The 25,801-nt window shown below is 44.3% G+C and overlaps 1 protein-coding gene across 16 annotated transcripts in view; it reads left to right on the top strand.

Annotated features, from left to right (window-relative positions):
- The window catches only part of ptprsa (protein tyrosine phosphatase receptor type Sa), a 311,006-nt gene that overhangs the window by 271,241 nt on the left and 13,964 nt on the right, over positions 1-25,801 (top strand). For all 16 annotated transcript variants that reach the window (XM_072659946.1, XM_072659948.1, XM_072659947.1 and 13 more), the window contains 7 exons: positions 121-218; positions 6,817-6,940; positions 10,165-10,340; positions 12,764-12,883; positions 16,893-17,047; positions 19,430-19,715; positions 25,143-25,321. In XM_072659946.1, coding sequence (XP_072516047.1) covers positions 121-218; positions 6,817-6,940; positions 10,165-10,340; positions 12,764-12,883; positions 16,893-17,047; positions 19,430-19,715; positions 25,143-25,321 — 1,138 coding nt within the window. The remainder of the gene's footprint in view (positions 1-120; positions 219-6,816; positions 6,941-10,164; positions 10,341-12,763; positions 12,884-16,892; positions 17,048-19,429; positions 19,716-25,142; positions 25,322-25,801) is intronic.

Raw genomic sequence — 25,801 nt, 5'->3', positions numbered from 1 at the left:
ACTGTCAGCCCACACCCTCTCGTTGGTCACGTTTGTCTGTTAGCAGCTTCTCCATGACTGTTACACGCTGACCGTCTCTTTCTTTGTCTTTCTCCCTCTCTGCCTCTGGTGGGCTTGCAGGTATGATGAATCACCCACCCATCCCCATCACAGAACTGGCCGAACACACCGAGCTGCTCAAAGCCAATGACAACCTGAAGCTCTCCCAGGAATATGAGGTAAGGGCTACTGGATGGCATCATTGCTATAAATACACTGTGTCCAGACTTGTCTAGGCACTCTCCAGGTGGATTCAGATATTAGGAGGTGCAACCATTGCTGACAGGTTTGTACTAAGGCCCGGTTCTGTGGAAGCTCATACTGACGTGTTCTCAGTTTGTTAGGAAGCTTTGTAGCAGCCACAAACAAGCCTGAGGTCACTATGCACAATGCCGAGCTTCAGCTGGACGTGTGTAAAGCCCTCGATTATTGGACTGTGCAAGAGTGGAATTGCTTTCTCAAGGGTGATGGAGCAGTATCACACTCCTTTGAGGTGATTTGGAGGGAGGGGGCTCCACTGAGCACCTTGGAGTGATTCTCTGTTGCACAGTTTAGGATTAGTTGGATTGATTAAGGTCCATTGATCATCTTTGGGATGGGTTTGGTAGTGATGAAGAACCATTGATCATCTCTGGGATGGAATGGCTAGTAATTAAGGTCCATTGAACATGTTTGGGATGGGTTAGGTAGTGATGAAGCTTGATCATCTATGGGCAGAGTTTAGAAAGTAAAGCACCAGTGATGATGATGAGCTTGGTAGTGATGAAGCTTCATTGATCATTGTTGGGCTGAGTTTGTTAGTGATGAAGCTCCATTGATCTTTTTTATGATGAGTGTTTTAGTGATGAAGAACCAATGGTTATCTCTGGGATGGGTTGGCTAGTAATGAAGCTCCATTCATCATCTTTGGGATGAGTTTGGTAGTGATGAAGCTCCATTGATCATCATTGGGATCAGTTTGGTAGTGATGAAGAACCATTGATCATCTCTGGGATGGAATGGCTAGTAATTAAGGTCCATTGAACATGTTTGGGATGGGTTAGGTAGTGATGAAGCTTGTTCATCTATGGGCAGAGTTTAGAAAGTAAAGCAGCAGTGATGATGATGAGCTTGGTAGTGATGAAGCTTCATTGATCATTGTTGGGCTGAGTTTGGTAGTGATGAAGCTCCATTGGTCATCACTGGGATGAGTTTGGTAGTGATGAAGCTCCATTGATCATCGGTGGGATGAGTTTGGTAGTGATGAAGCTCCATTGATCATCGTTGGGATCAGTTTGGTAGTGATGAAGAACCATTGATCATCTCTGGGATGGAATGGCTAGTAATTAAGGTCCATTGATTATCGGTGGGATGAGTTTGGTAGTGATGAAGCTCCATTGATCATCAGTGGGATCAGTTTGGTAGTGATGAAGCTCCATTGATCATCGGTGGGATCAGTTTGGTAGTGATGAAGCTCCATTGATCATCGGTGGGATGAGTTTGGTAGTGATGAAGCTCCATTGATCATCGGTGGGATCAGTTTGGTAGTGATGAAGCTCCATTGGTCATCACTGGGATGAGTTTGCTAGTGATGAAGGTCCATTGGTCATCACTGGGATGAGTTTGACAGTAATGAAGAACCACTAAACATCATTGGCTTCATTAGACCATCATGTTAATAGTAGTCTTGGTAAAGAGTCTTGTCACGACCGCCGTAAAGGAGCGGTTCTTGTGGGCTTTGTAAGATTGCTTGAACATGAAAGCTCTTTTCTGCCTCCTGAATGATTTCTGAAAGCTGTGGCCCGAGCTGAGATGATTTCACAGTCGTGAGCATCTTCACAAGCACAAAATTTCAGTTCAGACATCTTTCTCTCGTACTTCAAAGGAAAATGATTAAATGTCAGAGGTTCTAATATCCAGAACCGCTTGGTGCGTCTCGTACTTGTACCCTGCAATAACACGTCCATGAATTGAGATGAAAAGGTAAGGAGGCATAAAAGTTGCTCCTTTATAGAACTCCTTACTGCCAGGTAGAGTCATAACAGAGGAAACCTCACCTTAACCCCAACCCCTGACATGAATTTGAATCTGAATGTTGTTCTACCTGAAGCTTTTTCTTTTTTTAAAGCATGTACAAAATCTCAGCATATCCTCCCAGGCCGATAGCTGGGAGCCAGTCACTGGAAGGTATGCCTTCGTTTACGTGCTGTGGGTGATAAATGGCCGGCCTTTCATCTCGGAGCTGCTCCTGCTGTAAGATTTAGCAGCAGTGGGACAGCTGTCCCGAAGCTGTGCTATGCCGCAGCTGTCTGAACTCAGTGCCTGAGTCTGTCTCCGATCACGCTGCTGGCCACAGGAATGAAATTGTGCTGCTGATTAGAAATGGGGATTGCTGAATCAGGCTCGTTTGCATAGAGCAAACATCCTCCTCCACCACCTGCTCTTAAATTACACCGCTCTGCAGCACTGCAGTCGGAAGCCCACCGACTCGGCAATTCTACTGCTAAAACGGTGTCCAACATGGAGCTGGGGCAACAGTCAGCCTTAATTTTTGGGCCAGAATAGCAATGCAGAGACAGATAAGGGAGTGATTCAACCTTTGGGTGTGACTGGTTGAGATCCAGGCTTTGGATCTCAGTCCTGGCACCTGGGAGTCGCTCGCTGTCTTCAAACCCAGACTGAAGACCCTCCCTGAGCACTTGTGCTATGTGTAGTGTAGAGTATTATGGTCTCCATATTGACCTGTGTCAATAGCAAGCTAGCAACTAGCTGAGGTTATTCTTGAGTAAACAGTGAAGGACTAGATAAGAGCGTCTGCTAAATGCTATAAATGTAATGGAAATGGAAATGCTCAGTCTTGAGGTTTAGTTAACATGGCTCTTGAACAGGCCTTATAGGCCTTCGTACCCTAACTGCACTAGCCAAAAAAGGCCAGATAAGCCAAAACAGCCATCCTGAGCTTTGTACTGAAGTTATGATGCTAATTTAGCTAACATAGCTGCTTTAAACCTAGCATTTTAAATACAGCAGCTGTCACCGAACCCCTTGCGTCTCCAAAATCTATAAGCATGGATGAGAATACACTGCATAGCCAGAACAGTAGCAGCAGCCTTTGTGAAGCCTGCCTGCTCTGCATTGTGAAATTGACCTCTAAATGTAAGACAGCGTGCTAATTCTACAACTGTGATCGTCATCATAGACTAACCATGAGCTTTATTAATCACATGCATTATTTCTTTTCATCGTGAAGCAACAGGAAGGTGGTGGGATTCAGTGTGATTCAGTTGTTCATTAAATGCTGCCCGCATCAGATTCAGACCCCTGACTCTGGCCTACAAAGCCAAGACTGGACCAGCCAGCCCCTCTGTACTTGATGGCGATGGTCAAAAGCCGATCTGCACCAAGAGCCCTTCCAGCTTCAAGTACGGCTCGGCTCGACCCGCCATCCCTCAAAATCCACGGAAGACAAGCGTCCAGGCTTTTTTCTGTCCTGCACCGAAGTGGTGGAATGAACTTCCCCTGGGTGTCCGAACAGCAGAGCCCTACGCTCGCTGTCCTCCAACAAAGACTGAAGACCCTCCTCTTCTGAGAGGACTTGGGCGAATAGTAGAGTATTATGGTCTCTATATTGACTTGTGACTAGTAGAGTCTAAGCTTAGAGGATCTTTGAATTATTAGTCTATTTAAACTAGCTGAGGTTCTTCTTAAGTAAATAGTGAAGCACTTTTGTAAGTCGCTCTGGAGAAGAGCATCTGCTAAATGCCTTAAATTTATTTAATTATTTAATGTAAATGACGTATTGAGCTTCATAAAGCGACAGATTCGTCCTCTCCCAGACAGAAGCCCACACTCCAGCCACGATTCTGATTACTCTGCCAGGGTTAAAAAAAAAAAGAGAGCGAGGAAGAGAGATACATGCTAGAGAAATGCTAGTGCATGTATGGAGACTCTCTCTCTCTCTCTTTCTCTCTTTGACTCTCCAGAAAAATAAATGACTGAATTAAAAGGAGAAGTGTAATTTTAATTTTGTTATTTTCTTGATGAATGGCTGCTCATCTGGGCGCCTTAGTGTGCCAAGCGGAGCTGAGTGATTGGTTTTTAGTAGCAAGCTGTGCTGAAGGAGAAAGATGAGAGAGATAGAGAGAGAGAGAGAGAGAGAGCGAGAGAGAGAGAGAGAGAGAGAGAGCGAGAGAGAGAGAGCGAGAGAGATTGTTCTTTGTAGCTCCTAAGCCAGGGGTGAAGAATTCCATTCCAAGAGGTCCGGTATTGAACATTTTTGCGGTTTCCTGCTCGATCACCTGCCTACACTCATGGAGGGCTTGACATTAATAGGCTGAGTCAGGTCTGTTTCAGAGGCAGAAGAAGGGTGAGTAGTTACAGAGTGAGGGAGGGAGGTACAGCAGTGAGTAGAGGTACAGCAGTGAGTAGAGATACAGCAGTGAGTAGAGGTACAGCAGTAAGTAGAGGTACAGCAGTAAGTAGAGGTACAGCAGTGAGTAGAGGTACAGCAGTAAGTAGAGATACAGCAGTGTGTAGAGGTAGAGCAGTGAGTAGAGGTAGAGGTACAGCAGTGAGTAGAGATACAGCAGTAAGTAGAGGTACAGCAGTAAGTAGAGGTACAGCAGTGTGTAGAGGTACAGCAGTGAGTAGAGGTACAGCAGTAAGTAGAGATACAGCAGTGTGTAGAGGTAGAGCAGTGAGTAGAGGTAGAGGTACAGCAGTGAGTAGAGATACAGCAGTAAGTAGAGGTACAGCAGTAAGTAGAGGTACAGCAGTGTGTAGAGGTACAGCAGTGAGTAGAGGTACAGCAGTGTGTGGAGGTAGAGGTACAGCAGTGAGTAGAGGTAGAGCAGTAAGTAGAGGTACAGCAGTAAGTAGAGGTACAGCAGTGTGTGGAGGTAGAGGTACAGCAGTGAGTAGAGGTAGAGCAGTAAGTAGAGGTACAGCAGTGTGTGGAGGTAGAGGTACAGCAGTGAGTAGAGGTACAGCAGTGTGTGGAGGTAGAGGTACAGCAGTGAGTAGAGGTAGAGCAGTAAGTAGAGGTACAGCAGTAAGTAGAGGTACAGCAGTGTGTGGAGGTAGAGGTACAGCAGTGAGTAGAGGTAGAGCAGTAAGTAGAGGTACAGCAGTGTGTGGAGGTAGAGGTACAGCAGTGAGTAGAGGTACAGCAGTAAGTAGAGGTACAGCAGTGAGTAGAGGTAGAGCAGTAAGTAGAGGTACAGCAGTGTGTGGAGGTAGAGGTACAGCAGTGAGTAGAGGTACAGCAGTGTGTGGAGGTAGAGGTACAGCAGTAAGTAGAGGTACAGCAGTAAGTAGAGGTACAGCAGTGTGTGGAGGTAGAGGTACAGCAGTGAGTAGAGGTACAGCAGTGTGTAGAGGTACAGCAGTGTGTGGAGGTAGAGGTACAGCAGTGAGTAGAGGTACAGCAGTAAGTAGAGGTAGAGCAGTAAGTAGAGGTACAGCAGTGTGTGGAGGTAGAGGTACAGCAGTAAGTAGAGGTACAGCAGTGTGTGGAGGTAGAGGTACAGCAGTGAGTAGAGGTAGAGCAGTAAGTAGAGGTACAGCAGTGTGTGGAGGTAGAGGTACAGCAGTGAGTAGAGGTACAGCAGTGTGTGGAGGTAGAGGTACAGCAGTGAGTAGAGGTACAGCAGTAAGTAGAGGTACAGCAGTGTGTGGAGGTAGAGGTACAGCAGTGAGTAGAGGTACAGCAGTGTGTGGAGGTACAGCAGTGAGTAGAGGTACAGCAGTGTGTGGAGGTAGAGGTACAGCAGTGAGTAGAGGTACAGCAGTGTGTGGAGGTACAGCAGTGAGTAGAGGCACAGCAGTGTGTAGAGGTACAGCAGTATGTAGAGGTAGAGCAGTGTGTAGAGATACAGCAGTGAGTAGAGGTAGAGGTACAGCAGTGTGTAGAGGTAGAGCAGTGAGTAGAGGTAGAGGTACAGCAGTGTGTAGAGGTAGAGCAGTGAGTAGAGGTAGAGGTACAGCAGTGTGTAGAGGTAGAGCAGTGAGTAGAGGTAGAGGTACAGCAGTGAGTAGAGGTAGAGCAGTAAGTAGAGGTAGCTAGAGCTCTCTGGCTGTAACGGAGTACTCCAGCCAGCGGGGGGTGTCTTGAACAGCAGTAAGTGTTGCCCCCACTGTCTGTAATCACCGCAGGGAAAAGTGCCACATCAAGCGCCTTATTGTGCCTTATTTAGCCCCAATTTCAGCGAGCATTGCTACGGCTCTAAATGAGAACATCCTTCAAGCCACAAAGCTGGGCAGGAGAGAGAGGGAGGGTGGGAGAGAGAGAGGGAGGGCAGTGCGAGCTCAGGATCGTAATGGAATACTAAATTACCCCGACGGGGAATAGAATATTTATTCTGAAATTCTCACACAGGGAGTGCAACAGCATTTATCTTGCAAGCGTCAGGGTAGATACCCCCCCACACACACACCAACACACACACACCCACCCCTCATCTGTTTCCCCCTCGAGGAAGAGCACAATCCTTTATCAATATTTCCTTGCTATTATTCACTGTCTGTGGAGTGATCTGAGCGGTCCGAGCGTACCTGCCGAGATGTTCCTCTACACTGAAGCTGCAGCAGACTGGCCTTTAATTACAGCTCTCTAAAATCCGACTGAGGCATGAGGTTTAGTCCTATTGTCGGGCCTGTTTAGCTCCCTCTCTCTCTCTCTCTCTCTCTCTCTTTTGGTCAGTGTCTCTCGCTCTCTCCAGTTCTTTGTGTATGCATTAGTGCTGATGGTGCTCTGGAGAACAGTGACCCTGAAAGCTTTCTCTCCATCTCTCTCCGCAGTCTATCGATCCAGGACAGCAGTTCACCTGGGAGCATTCCAACCTGGAGGTCAACAAACCCAAGAACCGCTATGCCAACGTCATCGCCTATGACCACTCCCGGGTCATTCTGGCGCCCATTGAAGGTCGGTTTCAAAGCAAGTACAGCATTATCCCATTCACAGCATCAGGAACACTTAACTCACTCACTAGACACTTTATATAAATGGACAAAAGTATTGGGACACAGATTTGTTTTTTTAATCATTAAATTCAGCTCTTTGATTCAGTCTCATTGCCACCACAAGTGTATAGAATCGAGCCACTAGCCCTGCAGTCTGCCTTTCTTACACACAGTAGTGAAAGAACGGGAGGTTCTGAAGAGCTCACTGAACTCCAGCGTGGTTCTGTATGTAATAGGAGACACCGCTGCACCACCAACAACAAGTCAGCTGGTGAAATTTAGACCTTCCCTCCTAGATCTTCCTCCATCAGCTGTGAGTGGTGTTATTATTGAACAGTGGAAGAGTTTAGGAGGAACAGCTCACAGAGAGCAGCTCAGTGTCCACCAAGAGTCTGTCAGACCACGTAAAGTTACAGAGCGGGGTCAGGGCCGAGTGCTGAGCTCAGAGCATAGTGCAGAAAAGTCTCAGTACCTGCTGCTGCTGTTAGAGCTTAGAGCAAAGGGGGACCGGCTCCATATTAATGCCTAAGAAGCTAGATTGGGATGTCAGAAAAGCTTTGCTAGGTGTCCCAATACTTTTGTCCCTATAGAGGCTGAGAGTGTGTCCACCACTTAAGCTTTGCATCTACAGATAAGCTAAACTTTCTAACTGTACACCAGCAAGGTGGAGATTTAAGAGCGAGGTTTCTGATAAATTGGCCACCTAGGCAAACAATTCAAAAGCATATATAGATTCGTTTTTACTGCAGAAGCTCCAGATCTCACCTGAACAGATAAAGCAGGTGAACATAAATCCAGTAAAAAGGAGAAACAAGAGCTTCTCATTCTGAAGAAAGAAGTGAGATCTTGTCGGTGAGCTAGTCTGAAGAACAAAGCTCGGTTCCTCCAGGGTTCTCCTGGACGCCAGCCCCCCCCCCCCAGTCCAGCCAGCACAGCGTGGAGGATGTGTTCAACTCCATCACCAGCAGCAGCAGCAGCAGCTCACCTGATTTACCATCATTAAGCCCTGATTTACCACCAAACCAGGTGTTGATCTGAGGAGAACTCTAAATAATACTAGACTCCATGAGAGAGGAGAACTTTGGAGATGTTCTAATGAGGAACACAGTGATGGAGAACCACCACCACCACTTTCTGTAGGAGTGATATTATTAATGTTTATTCTAATATCAGTGATTTACTGAGCAGATAAACACTTACTAAGGGGTCTTCATTAAGCTTATCCTTTATAAGCCCAGCTAAAGGTTCTGTGCCCCCTTTAAACTGTAAGAACTGCGGCAGGTTCTGCAGAGAACATTCAGTATAAATGTTTCTTTCACCTGAAGTTTGTTTCTATAATATCTGCGGCAAAACGCGGGAACCGTGATTTCTCTCCGAGCTCATTTTCCGACAAGCAACAGCTTACATCCGTCAGACCTCCCGGAACTATTTACGACACCGAGATTTTGTTTTTCCTTCCTTATTTCCATCATTTCACCTTGGATTTTTTTTTTTTTTTGCCTATTTAGCCGGGCCCTAACTCAGCGTAACAAAATCATCACAAAGACAACGCCCATAAATACATAAATTAATCAAGTTCGAAATTTCCATTTTACAGCGCAGTGATTTTTGCCATTAGTTGCAGCAGCGGAACGCTTCGCGCACGCCGCCGTCTTTTGTTCACTTAGCTATGACTAAAGCTCTGTGCGCCACCGCCACGCGAGCCGCTTCCTAATGCCTCCCACCCCCACCCAGACTGCTAATTTCTGCCTCCTCTGTTTTGGTGGAGCTGGAAAATGAAGCCAGCCGAGTGTTTCATTGCGCTTTGTTAGAGTATGAAAACAACAATTTGGCACCGTGGCCCCATGTTTGCTCTTTTTTGTATGCTTTCGACTGTCGAATAATTAACTCAGCCTTTTCTTAGATCGTTCTACAGAGGTTAGAACCGGACAATGACCCTAAGAAAGGAGCAGCAGGGGGAGCAGCAGCATCAGCTATGGGAGTATTCAGTGTGTTCATGCAGAATGTTTCGAAAAAATGACCTTGGAGCCTGTTATTATGAGTCAGATTGGATATTAGAGACTGACCAGTGCTAGACGAGGCTGTGTGAAATGTGTTTGATTTAATAGATGATCATTTAAAGCCTGGAGTTTATTATTGTTATTATTTTTGTATTGTTCATGTAATTGCAGTTCATGTAATTGTGGCTCAGTGAAGAATTGCCTGTATGTATAGCCGTGGCTTATTACTGCATCCCGTTGGTTGTTATACATACACAGCATACACAGTAGACACACTCTGCACAGTGTAATCAAATTCATAATTACTGTTCATTTTGAACATAAAAAGATCATATATATATATATATAATCATTTGTTTACAATCAACAGAACCTCTCGTTTAACACGGTGGGTGTCCAAACTTTTGCTTACGCATGTTTCTACACCACAGTCCCTGGAGGTTGTGGTTCAGAGCTGGATGGACACAGCAGCTGGTCATGGATCACCGTGTCCAGACCCTTTAGCTATATAGGCAGCGTCCACTGGGAGATTGGAGGGCGGGGGGGGCGCTACTTTAGGGGGAGATTTATTGCTGGCTGAAGCTGACAGGCTGCTGTGGTGCAGAGAGAGAGAGAGAGAGAGAGAGAGGGAGAGAGAGAGGGATTTCACCACCCGGCTCTGTTTAATTCAAGCCTGTAGCACAGCCTGGAACAGGCCCTAAATCAGACCGGTACAGGCCTCAGACCAGCCTCTGTACAGTCAGCTCAGAGAGAGTGAGAGCGAGACAGACAGACACAGAGAGAGAGAGAGACTCAGGCTTCATGGCTTTTCCTTATTTTCTATGATGGATTTCCATCTCAACTTCGCAGACTTTCAGAAGAAGTTTCTCCCGCTGGTGGAGCTTAAACCAGATGTCCTCAGTTTTTCAGTTTCCATAACAACGCGACTGCAGCATCTTGTCTTTTTGCTTCCAGTTCCACCATTAAGTCTGTGGTCAGCGGCCAGTGGTCAAGTGCTGTTGGTGATCTTCTCTGTGAGCTCCAGACACTGTATGGATTCGCTCAGTTCCTCCAGCAGCTCTCCTCATTTACTCGAACCCTGTCAGACCCTATCATCCTAGCATTATCCTAAATGCTTCTTGGCGTGGACATGCGGAAGAGCACAGGTACCTAAAAGACGAAGTAACCCTCTCCTCTCCATTCCCAGGCATAACGGGCAGCGACTACATCAACGCGAACTACATCGATGGCTACAGGAAGCAGAACGCCTACATCGCCACGCAGGGCCCTCTGCCTGAGACGTTTGGGGATTTCTGGAGGATGGTGTGGGAGCAGAGATCAGCCACTGTGGTCATGATGACCCGATTAGAGGAGAAGTCACGGGTAAGCCTCACTAGAACCTCCGTCAAGCCCATCTGTGATTCATTCATTAGCTTAATCAAGCTGGTTGATCAGATTTCATCCATTTTCAACTCATTATGGATGATAATGGAGGAATCTGGCCCCTTTTAAGCAGTTGTTTGCTGCTAATATCGTAATAAGAGACTGATATTACGCACTGTTTTGGAGAGCCAGAGAAAGAATGGGGAAGGGGAAATTTATTCCACCCATTTTTAAAATTTTTTATTAACTATCAGACTCAAACTCACCAGTAATTCTAAATTGGTAAATATTAAAACGATCAGGGTGTCTTTGGGGTCTATATTGAGTCAGAGTGGCTAGTTTCTAATGTGGTAAGCCCTTGCTCTCCTTGTGTTGGGAGCATTGCTAGTGCTTCGAGGAGCTATAAAGGGGTGGGTTGATTGGCAGTACCAAATTGACCATAATATATATATATATACTTTTTTTTAAACTATCAAAATATTGTGAAATCGATAACGTTCGCCTTTGCAATCTGACATGACGAGCCATGCCTTGTGCAGTAAGCCGAGGAGACCAGGGGCCCACGGCGCACTCGGCTAGACATTATCTCAGCTGAAATGTCATCTCTGGCTGAGCGAATGAGAAGAAAGGATGTGGAGATGGAGCGCAAGAAGGCGACTCTTTTGCTCCAAATATAGACGATAATTATCTCCCTCCTCCATCTGGATACCGCGGCCCATTTAACACTGAGAGAGGGAGGAATCCCTTAGTGGGAGGCTTCCCTTTCACTGAACGCAGCTTTCAGCATAATCAGGCCCATCCAGCAGCTCCAGACCCAGCTCTACCAGCCTGCACCTCCAGCCTCTCCAGGCTTATTATTCAGCCATCAATTTGAATGCAGTGCGTCGACCACAAATCAGACACACAGCCCTTCTCCTCTTACTCAAGGTAGTTGGCAGAGCTTTGCTGTGAGGATTTGATTGCATTTTTGGAGCGTTAGTGAGCTCAGGATGATGGATAAACTCCCTCCTCAACTCATTCCAAAAGTATTGGATGGAGCACCACCACCATCATCATCATCATCATCATCATTCCACAGCTCAATGCTGCTGGGGGACTTTAAACCCCTCTAGCCCACGCCTGGCATTAGGCAGCATGGTGCCAATAGGTTTTTATGTTTATGTGCTCCAGAGAGTCCTATTCTATTGGCAGTTTGTGTGTGTGGATGTGTGTGTGTGTGCATTTAAACATCTGTGTCAACAATAGGTGCAATGTCAAGTAGCTGAATGCATTCATTAGAAGGGATGACCACAAACTTTTGGACACATGGTGTGTACCAAGTGTGGAATTGAAATGTGGACCCACTGAAAGGTCATTAGAGTCGAAGTGCTTGATTAGACCCTCGCCTGCGTGCGCTACAGTTATTTCCATCCCTCTCCGTCCACTCGGCCCGCACGCGGCGCATTAAGCCGCTGTCAGATGTGATCAGAGTCCAGGGCTTCAGGCCGCAGTCATTGCCAGCGCAGGGGGACGCGTTAAACCTGCACATTTTTCAGCGGGCGCGCTGTCACATCGCATCAGAAAGCAGGCCGGCCTGACGCCCGCCGCTGTCCATTCACCGTCGGCCGGGGGTCCATCCCTGCCGTGGTGGTCTGGGAGGGGGCAAGAACACATTTGCTGGGCTGATTGATGTAGCCCTGGCCTGGAGTAGGCTGGGAGGGTGTGCGGGATGCTGCTGGATTGTGCTGATTTGTCCGGCCACTTGTCAATCAGATCACACACCCAGCAGAGCCTGGGAGGAAGTGAAGCAGGACAAACTCAATTCTGTTTGTTTGACTGGAGCTGATTCCAGTTTCCAGACCGACTGCAACTATAGGCTGAAGACTTGAAAGTTACATAAAGTTACTAAAGTTTAGGCACCCCTGGTCAGATGACGTGTGGTAGTGATGTTATTTAGCTGTTTTGTCTCTGTTTATTTGCTTAATTTAATATTTTAGGGAGAAATAAATCAGATTATCCCAGATTATGGGAAACGTTGGATTCCGAAAAATGTGTTCAAGGATATCATCGACATATATCATCAACAAGTTACTCTACAAGTTATGATCATTAATATACTGTAATTATCTGATTACAGCAGTATTCTCTGATAATTATCATATTCATATGTTATTTAAATATTAATTATATTTTGTTATTGCTCTTTTTTTTACTTCTATTATATATATTCTGTATATAGTGGTAATTTATCTACGTTTTTGCATCTGAGTGTCTTGCTATCCCTTTTCTGCTGTGACACTGAGAATCTCCCCACTGTGGGACTAATAAATAATTATCTTATCTTATTGATCTTATATGAAGTGGCTCCGAACTTGCGGAGCAGTGATTTTTAACAGTAAGTCTTTTGAATATTAGTGAACAGCCATTTTTCTGCCTTTCCCCAGATTAAGTGTGACCAGTACTGGCCGAGCCGAGGCACCGAGACCTATGGAATGACCCAGGTCACCTTGCTGGACACCATTGAGCTGGCCACCTTCTGTGTGCGCACCTTCTCCTTACACAAGGTAAGAACTCTCATCTTCTCATCATCGTCAAAGCAGCAGAGTTCAGACACTTTCCCCTGAAGGTGAGAACCACATAGAACCCATATCTGTGTACAGGGGAGGTGGGTGTGGACCAGTCTCCTCCCGTCCACTACAGTCTATATAGAAAACAGACATATATAGAAAATACAGACCACAGATGACATCACCCCCCCACTCAAACACACACACACACACACTCACACACTCACACACTAGCACAATAGCACTCATAACTCTCGTAACCTTTCTGCCTCCTCTTTCCCCAATCTATCATCTTTTAATGTTGCGTCTGGAGTAAAAGAGCACTTAGCTAAGTGAGCAGAAGAAAAATGCTCTGCGTGTAATTGGCAGCCAGACGCTCGGCGGTCAAGCAGACACAAAGTGAAGTGTGTGTGTTTCTGGGAGGGGTGGGGGGGTTGGGTAGCGGCAGGAGGTTTACAGTTAGACTGGAGCTGAATGCAAATGCTCTGAGCTTCTGCTGGAGCCTCAGAGGAGCTCTCTGAGGAAGAAAACACACCCCAGATCACTTGAAAACACTGAGAAACACATTCCCTGCACATTATACTGGAATTACAACCAATTAGCACAACCAGTTGCACCTCAAATTAATAATGCACATATGTGCCCACCTAAAAGTTTGTGGACGCCCTTCTTATTACTGGATTCAGCTGTTCTGCTTTTAAAAGCAATAGACCAATAGGAGCAGCCCAGAGCAGATGAGCCTAAGGTCACCATGCCCAATGTCGAGCATGGGCTGGAGGGGTGTAAAGCCCCGACCCCCCACCCACCCTGGCTTTGAGCTGTGGAGCAGTAGAGGAACTGTGTTCTCTTTAAAGCCCTATTCACCTTTGGGTGTTGAGCTGGACGTGTCAGAACTGATTGTCCAGCATCAGTATCTGACCTCACTGACCTCTCTGCTCCAGAGAGTCCTATTCTATTGGCAGTACTTCTCTACAGGGACTAGACGAGCCGTGTGCGTGCATTTGCACATCTCTGTCAATGGGTGCAACTTGAATGCATTTATTAGAAGGGGTGTCCACAAACATATAGTGTATGATTGATATAAATTATTATTATTATTATTATTATTATTATTATTATTATACCAATTATACATACATACCAAAATAAAGTATTGGTATTAGCCACAACAAGATCAATAATAATGATGGGGTCTTCATTGGGTTATCATTATAATAAATGCAGTTTAATTATGGGTTCTAGATATCAGTCCAGAAATCCTGGCCCAGTTTCCGTCCATAATATTTCCTGATATTATACAGGAAATTTTGGAGCACAGAGACAAATGAGAGCAGACAAATATTTAATCTCTGCTTTGATGTAAGCATGCACACACACAATAAAAGTATGCAGTGTATTCATGTGTGTGTATGTGTGTGTGTCTGTTCCGCAGTCATGTGAAGTCATAAATTCTTCATAACAATCCTCACAACCACACAGCGGTGCGGGAGAGAGGCAGGCAGGGAGAAATAGGGAAAACTAGGCCAGTTTGCGCTTAATTACGTCCTTTATTTATTCATTTATTCCGAGAAGCCGCTGTCAGACGCAGCCGAACCGCATTGAAATGCAAAATCAAGCTTTAAAGAGCTTCCAGGAAGAAAAGGAGAAACTAGAGGGCAGAACAATGTGACTGCTCTCTCTCTCTCACACACACTCTCTCCCTATGTCTCTCTCTCTCCCTCTCTATATCGCCCTCTGTCTCTCCATCTCTCTATATCTCTCTCTATATCTCCCTCTATGTCTCTCTATCTCTTTGTATCTCCCTCTATGTCTCTCCATCTCTCTATATCTCTCTCTATGTCTCTCCATCTCTCTATATCTCTCTCTATATCTCCCTCTATGTCTCTCTATCTCTTTGTATCTCCCTCTATGTCTCTCCATCTCTCTATATCTCTCTCTATGTCTCTCTATCTCTCTATATCTATCTCTATATCTCCCTTTATGTCTCTATCTCTCTATATCTCCCTTTATGGCTCTCTATCTCTCTCTATGTCTCTCTATCTTTCTATATCTCCCTCTATGTCTCTCCATCTCTCTATATCTCTCTATATCTCCCTTTATGGCTCTCTATCTCTCTCTATGTCTCTCTATCTTTCTATATCTCTCTCTATATCTCCCTTTATGTCTATCTCTCTATATCTCTCTCTATGTCTCTCTATATCTCTATATCTATCTCTATATCTCCCTTTATGTCTCTCTATCTCTATATCTCCCTTTATGGCTCTCTATCTCTCTCTATGTCTCTCTATCGTTCTATATCTCCCTCTATGTCTCTCCATCTCTCTATATCTCTCTATATCTCCCTTTATGGCTCTCTATCTCTTTGTATCTCCCTCTATGTCTCTCCATCTCTCTATATCTCTCTCTATGTCTCTCTATCTCTCTATATCTCTCTCTATATCTCCCTTTATGGCTCTCTATCTCTCTCTATGTCTCTCTATCTTTCTATATCTCTCTCTATATCTCCCTTTATGTCTCTATCTCTCTATATCTCTCTATATGTCGCTCTATCTCTCTCTATGTCTCTCTATCTCTCCCTTTATGGCTCTCTATGTCTCTCTATCTTTCTATATCTCTCTCTATATCTCCCTTTATGTCTCTATCTCTCTATATCTCCCTCTATGTCTCTCTATATCTCTATATCTATCTCTATATCTCCCTTTATGTCTCTATCTCTCTATATCTCCCTTTATGGCTCTCTATCTCTATATCTCCCTTTATGGCTCTCTATCTCTCTCTATGTCTCTCTATCTTTCTATATCTCTCTCTATATCTCCCTTTATGTCTCTATCTCTCTATATCTCCCTCTATGTCTCTCTATATCTCTATATCTATCTCTATATCTCCCTTTATGTCTCTATCTCTCTATATCTCCCTTTATGGCTCTCTATCTCTCTCTATGTCTCTCTATCTTTCTATATCTCCCTCTATGTCTCTCCATCTCTCTATATCTCTCTATATCTCCCTTTATGGCTCTCTATCTCTCTCTATGTCTCTCTATCTTTCTATATCTCTCTCTATATCTCCCTTTATGTCTATCTCTCTATATCTCCCTCTATGTCTCTCTATATCTATCTCTATATCTCCCTTTATGTCTCTCTATCTCTATATCTCCCTTTATGTCTCTCTATCTCTATATCTCCCTTTATGGCTCTCTATCTCTCTCTATGTCTCTCTATCGTTCTATATCTCCCTCTATGTCTCTCCATCTCTCTATATCTCTCTATATCTCCCTTTATGGCTCTCTATGGCTCTATCTCTCTCTACCTCCCTCTATGTCTCGATCTCTTTATATCTCCCTCTATGTCTCTCTATCTCTCTATATCTCCCTCTATCTCTCTCTATCTCTCTATATCTCCCTCTATGACTCTCTATCTCTTTATATCTCCCTCTATGTCTCTCTCCCTCTCTACATCTCCCTCAATGTATCTCTATGTCTCTTTCTATCTCCGTCTTTTCTCTCTCTCTATCTCTCTCTCTCTCTCTCTTTCTCTCTCTCTCCACTGTGCTGTTCTTCTTTATGTCAGCCTTCAAACTGGTCCCTGTCATTCTTCTCTATGTGTGTATGTGTGTGTGCGTGTTTGGGGCGGTGGTGTATGTGTGTGTGTGTGTGTGTGTGTGTGTGTATGGGCATGTGTGCACTCAGTCGTTAGATTGCAGCAGACGTGTCGGCGTCAGAAGGAGACGCTCGAGACCGACCACACCGCCGTATCTGAAGTGTGTTAGGGCTCTGTTGAGTTAGTGTGTCCACAGGAGTGTACACACACTCACACAGCACTCTGGGGTGATGATGACGGGGGGTACTGTAATGCGGGCTGGCGTGTTTTCGGACTCTGCAAGCCCATACTCACTAATCTGTGTGACCTGTACCAGGTGTGGACCAGGCTTTCGTTCTGCGTGAGACAGACCTCTCTCTCTCTCGTCCCCTCTCTTTCCCCCTCTCTCGCCCCCTCTCTCGCACTCTCAGAATGGCTCTAGTGAAAAGCGAGAGGTACGCCAGTTCCAGTTTACGGCGTGGCCGGACCACGGCGTGCCTGAGTATCCCACGCCCTTCCTGGCCTTCCTGAGGAGGGTGAAGACCTGTAACCCACCAGACGCCGGCCCCATCATTGCCCACTGCAGGTCAGACCCACATACACTCACACACACATACATACACTGGCCCCAGATCAGTGCTGCTGTGCACCAATCTGCACCCTGAATTAACAATGTATAATGAAGAAAATGTCCGTCTTGTGAGATCGGTGACCAAAATGACCGCGATTTTTGAGATTTCTATTTTCTATAAAAATAGGTGTGTAAAATTAATTATGACCATTCTTGGTCAGTCTAACCAATTTAAGTGAACCCAATAATAAACAATAAACTACATCATAAAATACAGCATATGGACCCTTTAAATGGTAAACAGCTGTATTCGCATTGGTTACATCCCATTAAAACTGGTGTTCGTCCCATGCCTAGTAACAACACACAATGTCTGGTGACCTCACCCTTCAGCTGTGTGTGTATGTCTGTATAGTAGCTCATTGATCCCACCCTTACACAGCACACACTACCCCACTTCAGGCTGCAGAACGAGGGAATGAAGTCCGAGCCCAACGTCTGGCCGGGGAGGGGCTGCACAGCTCCCTCCTCGCTGACAGCCCAGCCTTCCATAAAGCAGCACAGCCTACATTTCTTTACATTAAGAATTAATTTCATCACAGATCTGGTTTAAATGTTTCAGCAGGGCTGACAGAGGCTAAAGCGAGGCTCAGGAGTGAAGCGCAGGAGTGCAGGTGTTCCGATAGTGTGTTTTTATAGTGGGTCAGCCGTCAGAACTCATTCCCAGATTTTAGCCTTAATCTCTCAAGGAGACGGGCCGGGACAGGCCGAGACTTCAACATTGAAATGAACTGAGATGGCATAAAAAGGGCGAGAGACAGAGGAAGATAGAGAGAGAGAGAGAGAGTCCTGATTGTTCTCCGAGTCTCTCAGCTCTCCTCCACTGTCCCGGTGTGTTAAAGCATCCGAGACAGCTCTCAGTAAACAGCCTCTTCACTCTATTCAGCACAAAGTCCTGCAAGGCAGACAGTCTCTTTCTGGCAGACTAAGCACAGGTTTTAGACATTTAAGGCTGCTGATATCCTCAGTAAAACACTGATATTAGACACTAATAATAATAACACTCCTACAGAAAGTGGTGAAGGTTCTCCATCACTGTGTTCATCATTAGAACATCTCCAAAGTTCTCCTCTCTCATGGAGTCTAGTATTATTTAGAGTTCTCCTCAGATCAACACCTGGTTTGGTGGTAAATCAGGGCTTAATGATGGTAAATCAGGTGAGCTGCTGCTGCTGCTGCTGCTGATGGAGTTGAACACATCCTCCACGCTGTGCTGGCTGGACTGGGGGGGGGGGGGGTGTCCAGGAGAAACCTGGAGGAACCGAGCTCTGTTCTTCAGACTAGCTCACCGACAAGATCTCACTACTTTCTTTCTTCAGAATGAGAAGCTCTTGTTTCCCATTTTTACTGGATTTATCTTCACCTGCTTTATCTGTTCTGATGAGATCTGGAGCTTCTGCAGTAAAACTCTCTCACTGCTGAGAGACGTGGTCTTCAGTAATGTGAAAGAGGCCTAAAACCTGGACACAGTGCTGTGAACTATTATTTATACTGAAATATTAGGTATTCTTACTAATGCCTTTTCTTTTACATATGGATTTATGTCAAACATATATTTCTGACTCAAAATAGTGTTTTTTGAAGAAATTTTAGTATCTAAGTACATAGTAAAAATACTTTAAGTACTTAGTTTAGTATCTTAGCACTTAGTAAACAATACTTTGTGAGTACTTTGAGTTCTTTAATGTTAAGTATCATAGTACTTAATAAACTTAGTGAAAGTGCTCAGAGTACTAGTGTAGTGTCTTAGCACTTAGTAAACCTAGCATGTTATAAAAAGTACTTAGTAAATGGACTTAGTGTACTTAGTAAGAATACTTAGTTTAGAATCATAGTACAAAGAGTACTTAGTTTAGTATCTTAGTGCGAGGAATACTTAGTTTAGTATCTTAATATTAAGAGTACTTAGTTTAGTATCTTAATATTAAGAGTACTTAGTTTAGTATCTTAGTACTAAGACTACTTATATTAGTATCTTAGTACAAAGAGTACTCAGTTTAGTTTAGTTGAGTACTTTTCGGTATCTTAGCACTTCAATAGTGTATAGGAAATGTACTTAAGTTAGTATCGTAGCACTTAGTACTGAGTAAAGAGTACTTAGTACTTTGTAAAAGGACTTAAATACTTAGTTCAGTAAACTTGTTCCATACTTAGTAGTACTCAGGTACTCAGCACAAAGTGCTCAGAGTCTTACTACTCAGTAAACTCCGTACTCAGTATTTAGTAAAAGTAAGCAAAGTACTTAGCTTAGTATATTAATACCGAGTACATACTAATAAGTACTTAGTGCTCAGTAAAAGTATTTTTCTCTCTCTCCCTGTGTGTGTGTGTGTTTAGTGCTGGCGTGGGCCGGACCGGCTGCTTCATTGTGATCGACGCCATGCTGGAGCGCATTAAGCACGAGAAGACAGTGGACATCTACGGTCATGTGACGCTGATGCGCGCCCAGAGGAACTACATGGTGCAGACGGAGGATCAGTACAGCTTCATCCATGACGCGCTGCTAGAGGCCGTGGCCTGCGGGAACACGGAGGTGGCCGCCCGGAGCCTCTTCTCCTACATCCAGAAACTGACACAGGTGGAGCCAGGAGAGCACGTTACGGGCATGGAGCTGGAGTTCAAGGTAATGAACTCCACACCTGCCGACCATTCCCGAAACACACAGTACAGAACGTCCGACCCACTAAACTGTTATACACCATACCCCAATCAGCCATAACATTAAAACCACAGCCAGGTGAAGTGAATAACATTGCTGATCTGGTTCCAATGGCTCCTACTGACGACTGACCGGGTCAGAACATCTCCAAAAACGGCAGGCAGTGGTCAGTACCTACCAAAACCCATGCCACGTCGTTAGTCTCAGAGCTTTAGTCTTGGGGCCAGATACCATGGGACACCTCCAGAGGTCTTGTGGAGTCCGTGCCTTAATGGCTCAGAGCTGTTTTGGCGGCTCGAGGGGGACCCACACAATATTAGGCAGGTGGTTTTAATGTTATGGCTGATTGGGTAGGCCGTCGTTCTACGTGTTAGTAAGTACTGCGTGTCCCATTAAAGCCCATTAACTGTGCACACTGCGTTGTACTACAGCATGTAATCGCTGGTTAAATTAGGCCTGCATCTGTTACCAAGAGCACAGCCATGATTGGCATCTCCTGGGAAGACGCTTTTGCCGCAGTAGAGGCAGATTATGTAACTGTAGTGGTAATAATACAAGAGGAAAGTGTAATTAACAGCCGATGATGATGAATAGGCAGAGGACCGAGGGCGGGAAGGGGGAGAAAGCATGTTGTGGCCTTTGCTAATGAATGTAAAGGTATTAAAGGATCTCAGGGTGGCGCTGTGGGCAGCGTGCGGTCCACTCCAGCCCTCACAGCTGCAGAGAGAGAACTGCATTTTTTTATTTCTTTGCATTATTATTTAATTTTTTATTTAATTCATATTTTACATTTAAACATGAACTATTTATACTACAGTGATTTTAAACATATATTTTTAATATATAGATTTTTATTTGTATCTAGATAAATAAAAACGAGTGCATATTTCATTTCATTTCATTTCATTTCATTTCATTGGTTGAACCCCCAAGTTCAGATTAATTATTTAGATTTAAAGGTTCCAGCATAGTTTTCACATGAATAAAATAAAGATTCACATTTTTATATATTTTCAATATTTACAGTTTTGTCAAAAATTATGTTCTAATTTTCATATTCATGTGAAAATGGTCAATTTAAAAATGGTCATAATTCCATTTTTCTTTACATTTTGTAGTTTTTAATTTAAGTACATTATTATTTTTATGAAAAACAAATCTGTCAAGTATTTGTCACTGTACTGTGTATGTGTCCTCTGCATTTGACCCATCTGTGGTAGTTAACACACACACACTAGTGAACTAGGGGCAGTGAGCACACACACCCCCAGAGTGGTGGGCAGCCAACTCCAACACCCGGGGCGTAGAGAGGGTGAAGGCTAGCCTTGCTCAAGGGCCGAGCCAGGTATCGAACCCACTACCCTGTCATCAATAGCCTGGAGCTCTAACCGCTGAGACTCCACTGCCCCATATACTGTAACTATCTATGCTACAGTAGGGCCGGGCGATTAATCCAAAAAATAATTAAAAGCTGTTTATATTTCATATACTGTAAGTACGGTCCCCGTAAAAACATACTACTGTGTGTGTGTAGTCATGTGTCCCCCCCCCTTCTAGTCTGCCTATGGGAAGCAACCTTGAGGTGAACTCAAACACTGAGCCAACCGAGCAACTCAATCAGCTTATATAATCATTCATTAATCACAATAGAGTGAAAATGTTAATCAGTTAATTGTGATAATGATTCGAGGTCATATCACCCAGCACTGCACTGTAGTGAAATATGATGATAATATATAATGAAAATATGTATTTATTGTTAATAAAAAAAAACGTTCTACTACGTTCGAAGAATTGATGCAGTTAAATCACCAAGTTCAGATGAATGCATTACTGAAAATTTTTTTATTGAACTTATTTGAGTAAAACGTTCCAACATCGTTCTCACATGATTAAATATTTTTTCATATTTATTCATATTTTATTTCATTTTGTCAATAATTTTCTCTTTACCGGATTCATGTGGAAATGAGGTTCGCATTCGGATCAAGTAAATTCATCCCCTTTATTTATCCCCGGCGTGTTTCTCACAGACCCTGGTCTCGCACTGGTGTGCCGAGGGTTGGCGGGTTGGAGGGGGGCGACTGGGGGCTAGTCGATTGCTTGTAAAAGACCATTTGTGGTCATGTAGCTTTTCACTGTCCTCCTCCCTCTCTTACCTCCTCAGGATTCACAGGGCAGCTGAACCTGCCAGCCGGCCTGTGTATGTGTGATGACATATACAAGTGTGTGTGTGGAGGCATATGCATATGTGCATGTGTGTGTGTGTGTGAGTGTGTGTTTTATTATTCCAGCAGCCTGGTGCCCGCTCGGCTCTCTTCTCCGCTCCGCTTCATGCCATTCCAGGTGCTCCTTTGAAAGAGAGTCAAAGGGAAGTGTTGGCACGCAGCCAGCGACTGGCCCAGAGTGGGTCTTTGGTGCAGGGAGGGGAAGACGTAGACATGCATGCACAGTCGAGAGCTACAGCAGGGAGCAACACAGACAGGGTGAATAGACTGAAAGACAGGCAGAGAGAGAGCGAGAGAGAGAGAGAGAGAGGTGAGAGAGATGAAAGAGAGAGAGAGAGAGAGAGCTCGTCCCGAAACAGGATAGGATTCTCTCAGACAGCTGACCTAGAAAGGCGAGTCGGGACCGTCGGAGCCGCTCTGATGTTAATGGATGGGTACAGGCCTTAATTTGGATCATGACATGGAGGGCATTGGGGGCAGGCGCTCTGAGCGCGTAGCATTTATATATATATATATATGTGTGTGTGTGTGTGTTTGTGTGTGTGTATGTATATATATATATATACACTATATGGACAAAAGTATTGGGACACCTGTTTATTGTTTAATACCCTGAAATCAAGGGTATTAAACTTCTACTGTTCAGGGAAGAAAGCTTTTTACTAGATTTTGGAGAGGCATTGCTGTGAGGATTTGATTGCATTCAGTAACAAGATCGTTGGTAGTGAGGTCAGGATGTTGGATTGATGATGAATCACCCCACCTCATCACTCCCAACTCATCCCAAAAGTATTGGATGGAGCACCACCATCCATCATTCCAGAGGACACAGTTCTTACACTGCTCCACAGCTCAATGCCCATGGAGGGCTTTATACCCCTCGCCACGCCCACGCCTGGCATTAGACAAGGTGCCAGTAGGTTCATGCTTACTATAATCTCAATAGAGTCTTATTCTATTGGCAGTATTTCTCTACAGGGACTAGACAAGCTGCCTGTGTCAGCATTGGGTGCAACCTACAGTAGCGGAATGAGGGGTGTCCACAAATATTTGGACATATAGTGTTATATATATATATATATATATATATATATATATATATATATATATATATAAACACAGTGGGGAAAAAAAGTATTTAGTTAGTCACCAATTGTGCAAGTTCTCCCACTTAAAAATATGAGAGAGGCTGTAATTGACATCATAGGTAGATCTCAACTATGAGAGACAAAATGATAAAAAAAATTCTGAAAATCACATTGTCTGATTTTTAAAGAATTTATTTGCAAATAATGGTGAAAAATAAGTATTTGGTCAATAACAAAAGTTCATCTCAATACTTTGTTATATATCCTTTGTTGGCAATGACAGAGGTCAACGTTTTCTGTAAGTCTTCACAAGGTTGGCACACACCGTTGCTGGTATGTTGGCCCATTCCTACATGCAGATCTCCTCTAGAGCAGTGATGTTTTGGGGCTGTCAGCGGGCAACACGGACTTTCAACTCCCTCCAAAGGTTTTCTATGGGGTTGAGATCTGGAGACTAGCTAGGCCACTCCAGGACCTTGAAATGCTTCTTATGAAGCCACTCCTTTGTTGCCCTGGCAGTATGCTTGGGATCATTGTCATGCTGAAAGACCCAGCCACGTTTCATCTTCAATGCCCTTGCTGATGGATACATGGCCCCGTTCATTCTTTCATGTACACAAACCAGTCGTCTTAGTCCCTTTGCAGAGAAACAGCCCCAAAGCCTGATGTTGCCACCTCATGCTTCACAGTTGGTATGGTGTTCTTTGGATGCAACTCAGCATTCACTCTCCTCCAAACACAGCGAGTTGTGTTTGTACCAAACAGTTCTACTTTGGTTTCATCTGACCATCAGACATTCTCCCAAACTCTTCCAGAACATCCAAATGCTCTCTAGCAAACCTCAGACGCGCCCGGATATGTACTGGCTTAAGCAGGGGAACACGTCTGCACTGCAAGATCTGAGTCCCTGGCGGCGTAGTGTGTTACTGACGGTAGCCTTTGTAACGTTGGTTCCAGCTTTCTGCAGGTCATTCACTAGGTCCCCCCGTGTGGTTCTGGGATTTTTGCTCACCGTTCTTGTGATCATTTTGACCCCACGGGCTGAGATCTTGCATGGAGCCCCTGATGGAGGGAGATTAGCAGTGGTCTTGTAGGTCTCCCATTTTCTGATTATTGCTCCCACAGTAGATTCCTTCACACCAAGCTGCTGCCTATTGCAGATTCAGTCTTCCCAGCCTGGTGCAGGTCTGCAGTTCTGTTTCTGGTGTCCTTCCACAGCTCTTTGGTCTTCACCATAGTGGAGTTTGGAGTGGGACTGTTTGAGGTTGTGGGCAGGTGTCTTTTATACTGTTAACCAGTTCAAACAGGTGCCATTAATACAGGTAATGAGTGGAGGACAGAGAAGCCTCTTAAAGAAGAAGTTACAGGTCTGTGACAGACAGAAATCTTGCTTGTTTGTAGGCGACCAAATACTTATTTTTTTTCTCATTTTGTCTCTTATAGTTGAGTCTACCTATGATGTCAATTACAGCCTCTCCCATTTTTTTAAGTGGGAGAACTTGCACAATTGGTGACTGACTAAATACTTTTTTCCCCACTGTGTATATATATATATATATATATATATATATATATATATATATATGTAGACACCCTTAAAAAGGGGTATTGTTGTATAACCCCATTCTGACATTATATAAAAATGTGTGTGTGTGTGTGTGTGTGTGTGTGTGAGTGTGTTAAAGGGGAAAATACACACTGGTGTTCTTAGAGTTCACAGTGACCCATTTCACCAATTCTGACAGAGTTTCTGTGGCTTGCGGAGTCTGCTATGTCTGCTTATAATAGACGTGTTCTTGGTGATGATGAAAGAAATGGGTGCTGACAGGTTCTCACCAGCCCAGAGGAACAAGGTCAGCACATTCAAGCCTAACACACACAGAAAACCAAACAACCAGAGCCATGGATCAGCTGATTTAAGAGATTTGAAGGCAGTGGTGACCCGTCCTGAGTGAGGCTGCTTAATGAATTGAAGTCCAGGCTGCAGCTGTGGTCCAGTGGTGTTTGAAGTGAAGGGTCAGTCCGATTCTCTGTGTGTGTTTTCTCACCCCCTTTTTGTTTTCTCTCTGTTTCAGCGACTGGCCAACTCCAAGGCCCACACCTCGAGGTTCATAAGTGCCAACCTGCCCTGTAACAAGTTCAAGAACCGCCTTGTTAATATCATGCCGTATGAGACCACTCGGGTGTGCCTTCAGCCAATCAGAGGGCTGGAGGGGTCCGATTACATCAACGCCAGCTTCATCGATGGATACAGGTACGCTTGAGCTGTCAGTCAGAGTAAATCTCTGGCCAGGCTATTAATTATTAAATGAATTATTATATCAAATATCTGATAATATCCAAATATGTTTGGGACAAAAAAAAATTTAATCTAAAATAAAAAATGATTTAAATACATATACACAATCATAATCTAGTCATGTAATAATTTTAATGTTATAATCAATCAAAAAAAAAAAATGAGATCATTCTGAAGGCTTGTGGGAAGGTTTATTATCATCACCTTCTTCATTATAAAGGTATTTTCCTTAAATATTATCTCAGACTTTCAGAGATAGACAATGAAAAAATGCCTTAAGGCAATAAAAATTCATTTTTATGCTAATTATGGATCAGTATGAGGCAGTTGTTTGAGAAACGAGGTCATTCCTGTTCACCTAGCTTCGTGTAGAAATTGCTGCATGTAGGCTGGTGCACACAGTTTCTTGAGTAAACCTAGACGACCCTTCGTTTT

The sequence above is a fragment of the Salminus brasiliensis genome, chromosome 17, assembly GCF_030463535.1.
Source record: "Salminus brasiliensis chromosome 17, fSalBra1.hap2, whole genome shotgun sequence".
Taxonomy (NCBI): Eukaryota; Metazoa; Chordata; class Actinopteri; order Characiformes; family Bryconidae; genus Salminus; species Salminus brasiliensis.
Note: the sequence above shows the minus strand (reverse complement) of the source record. Positions and strands in the feature narration are given on the sequence as shown.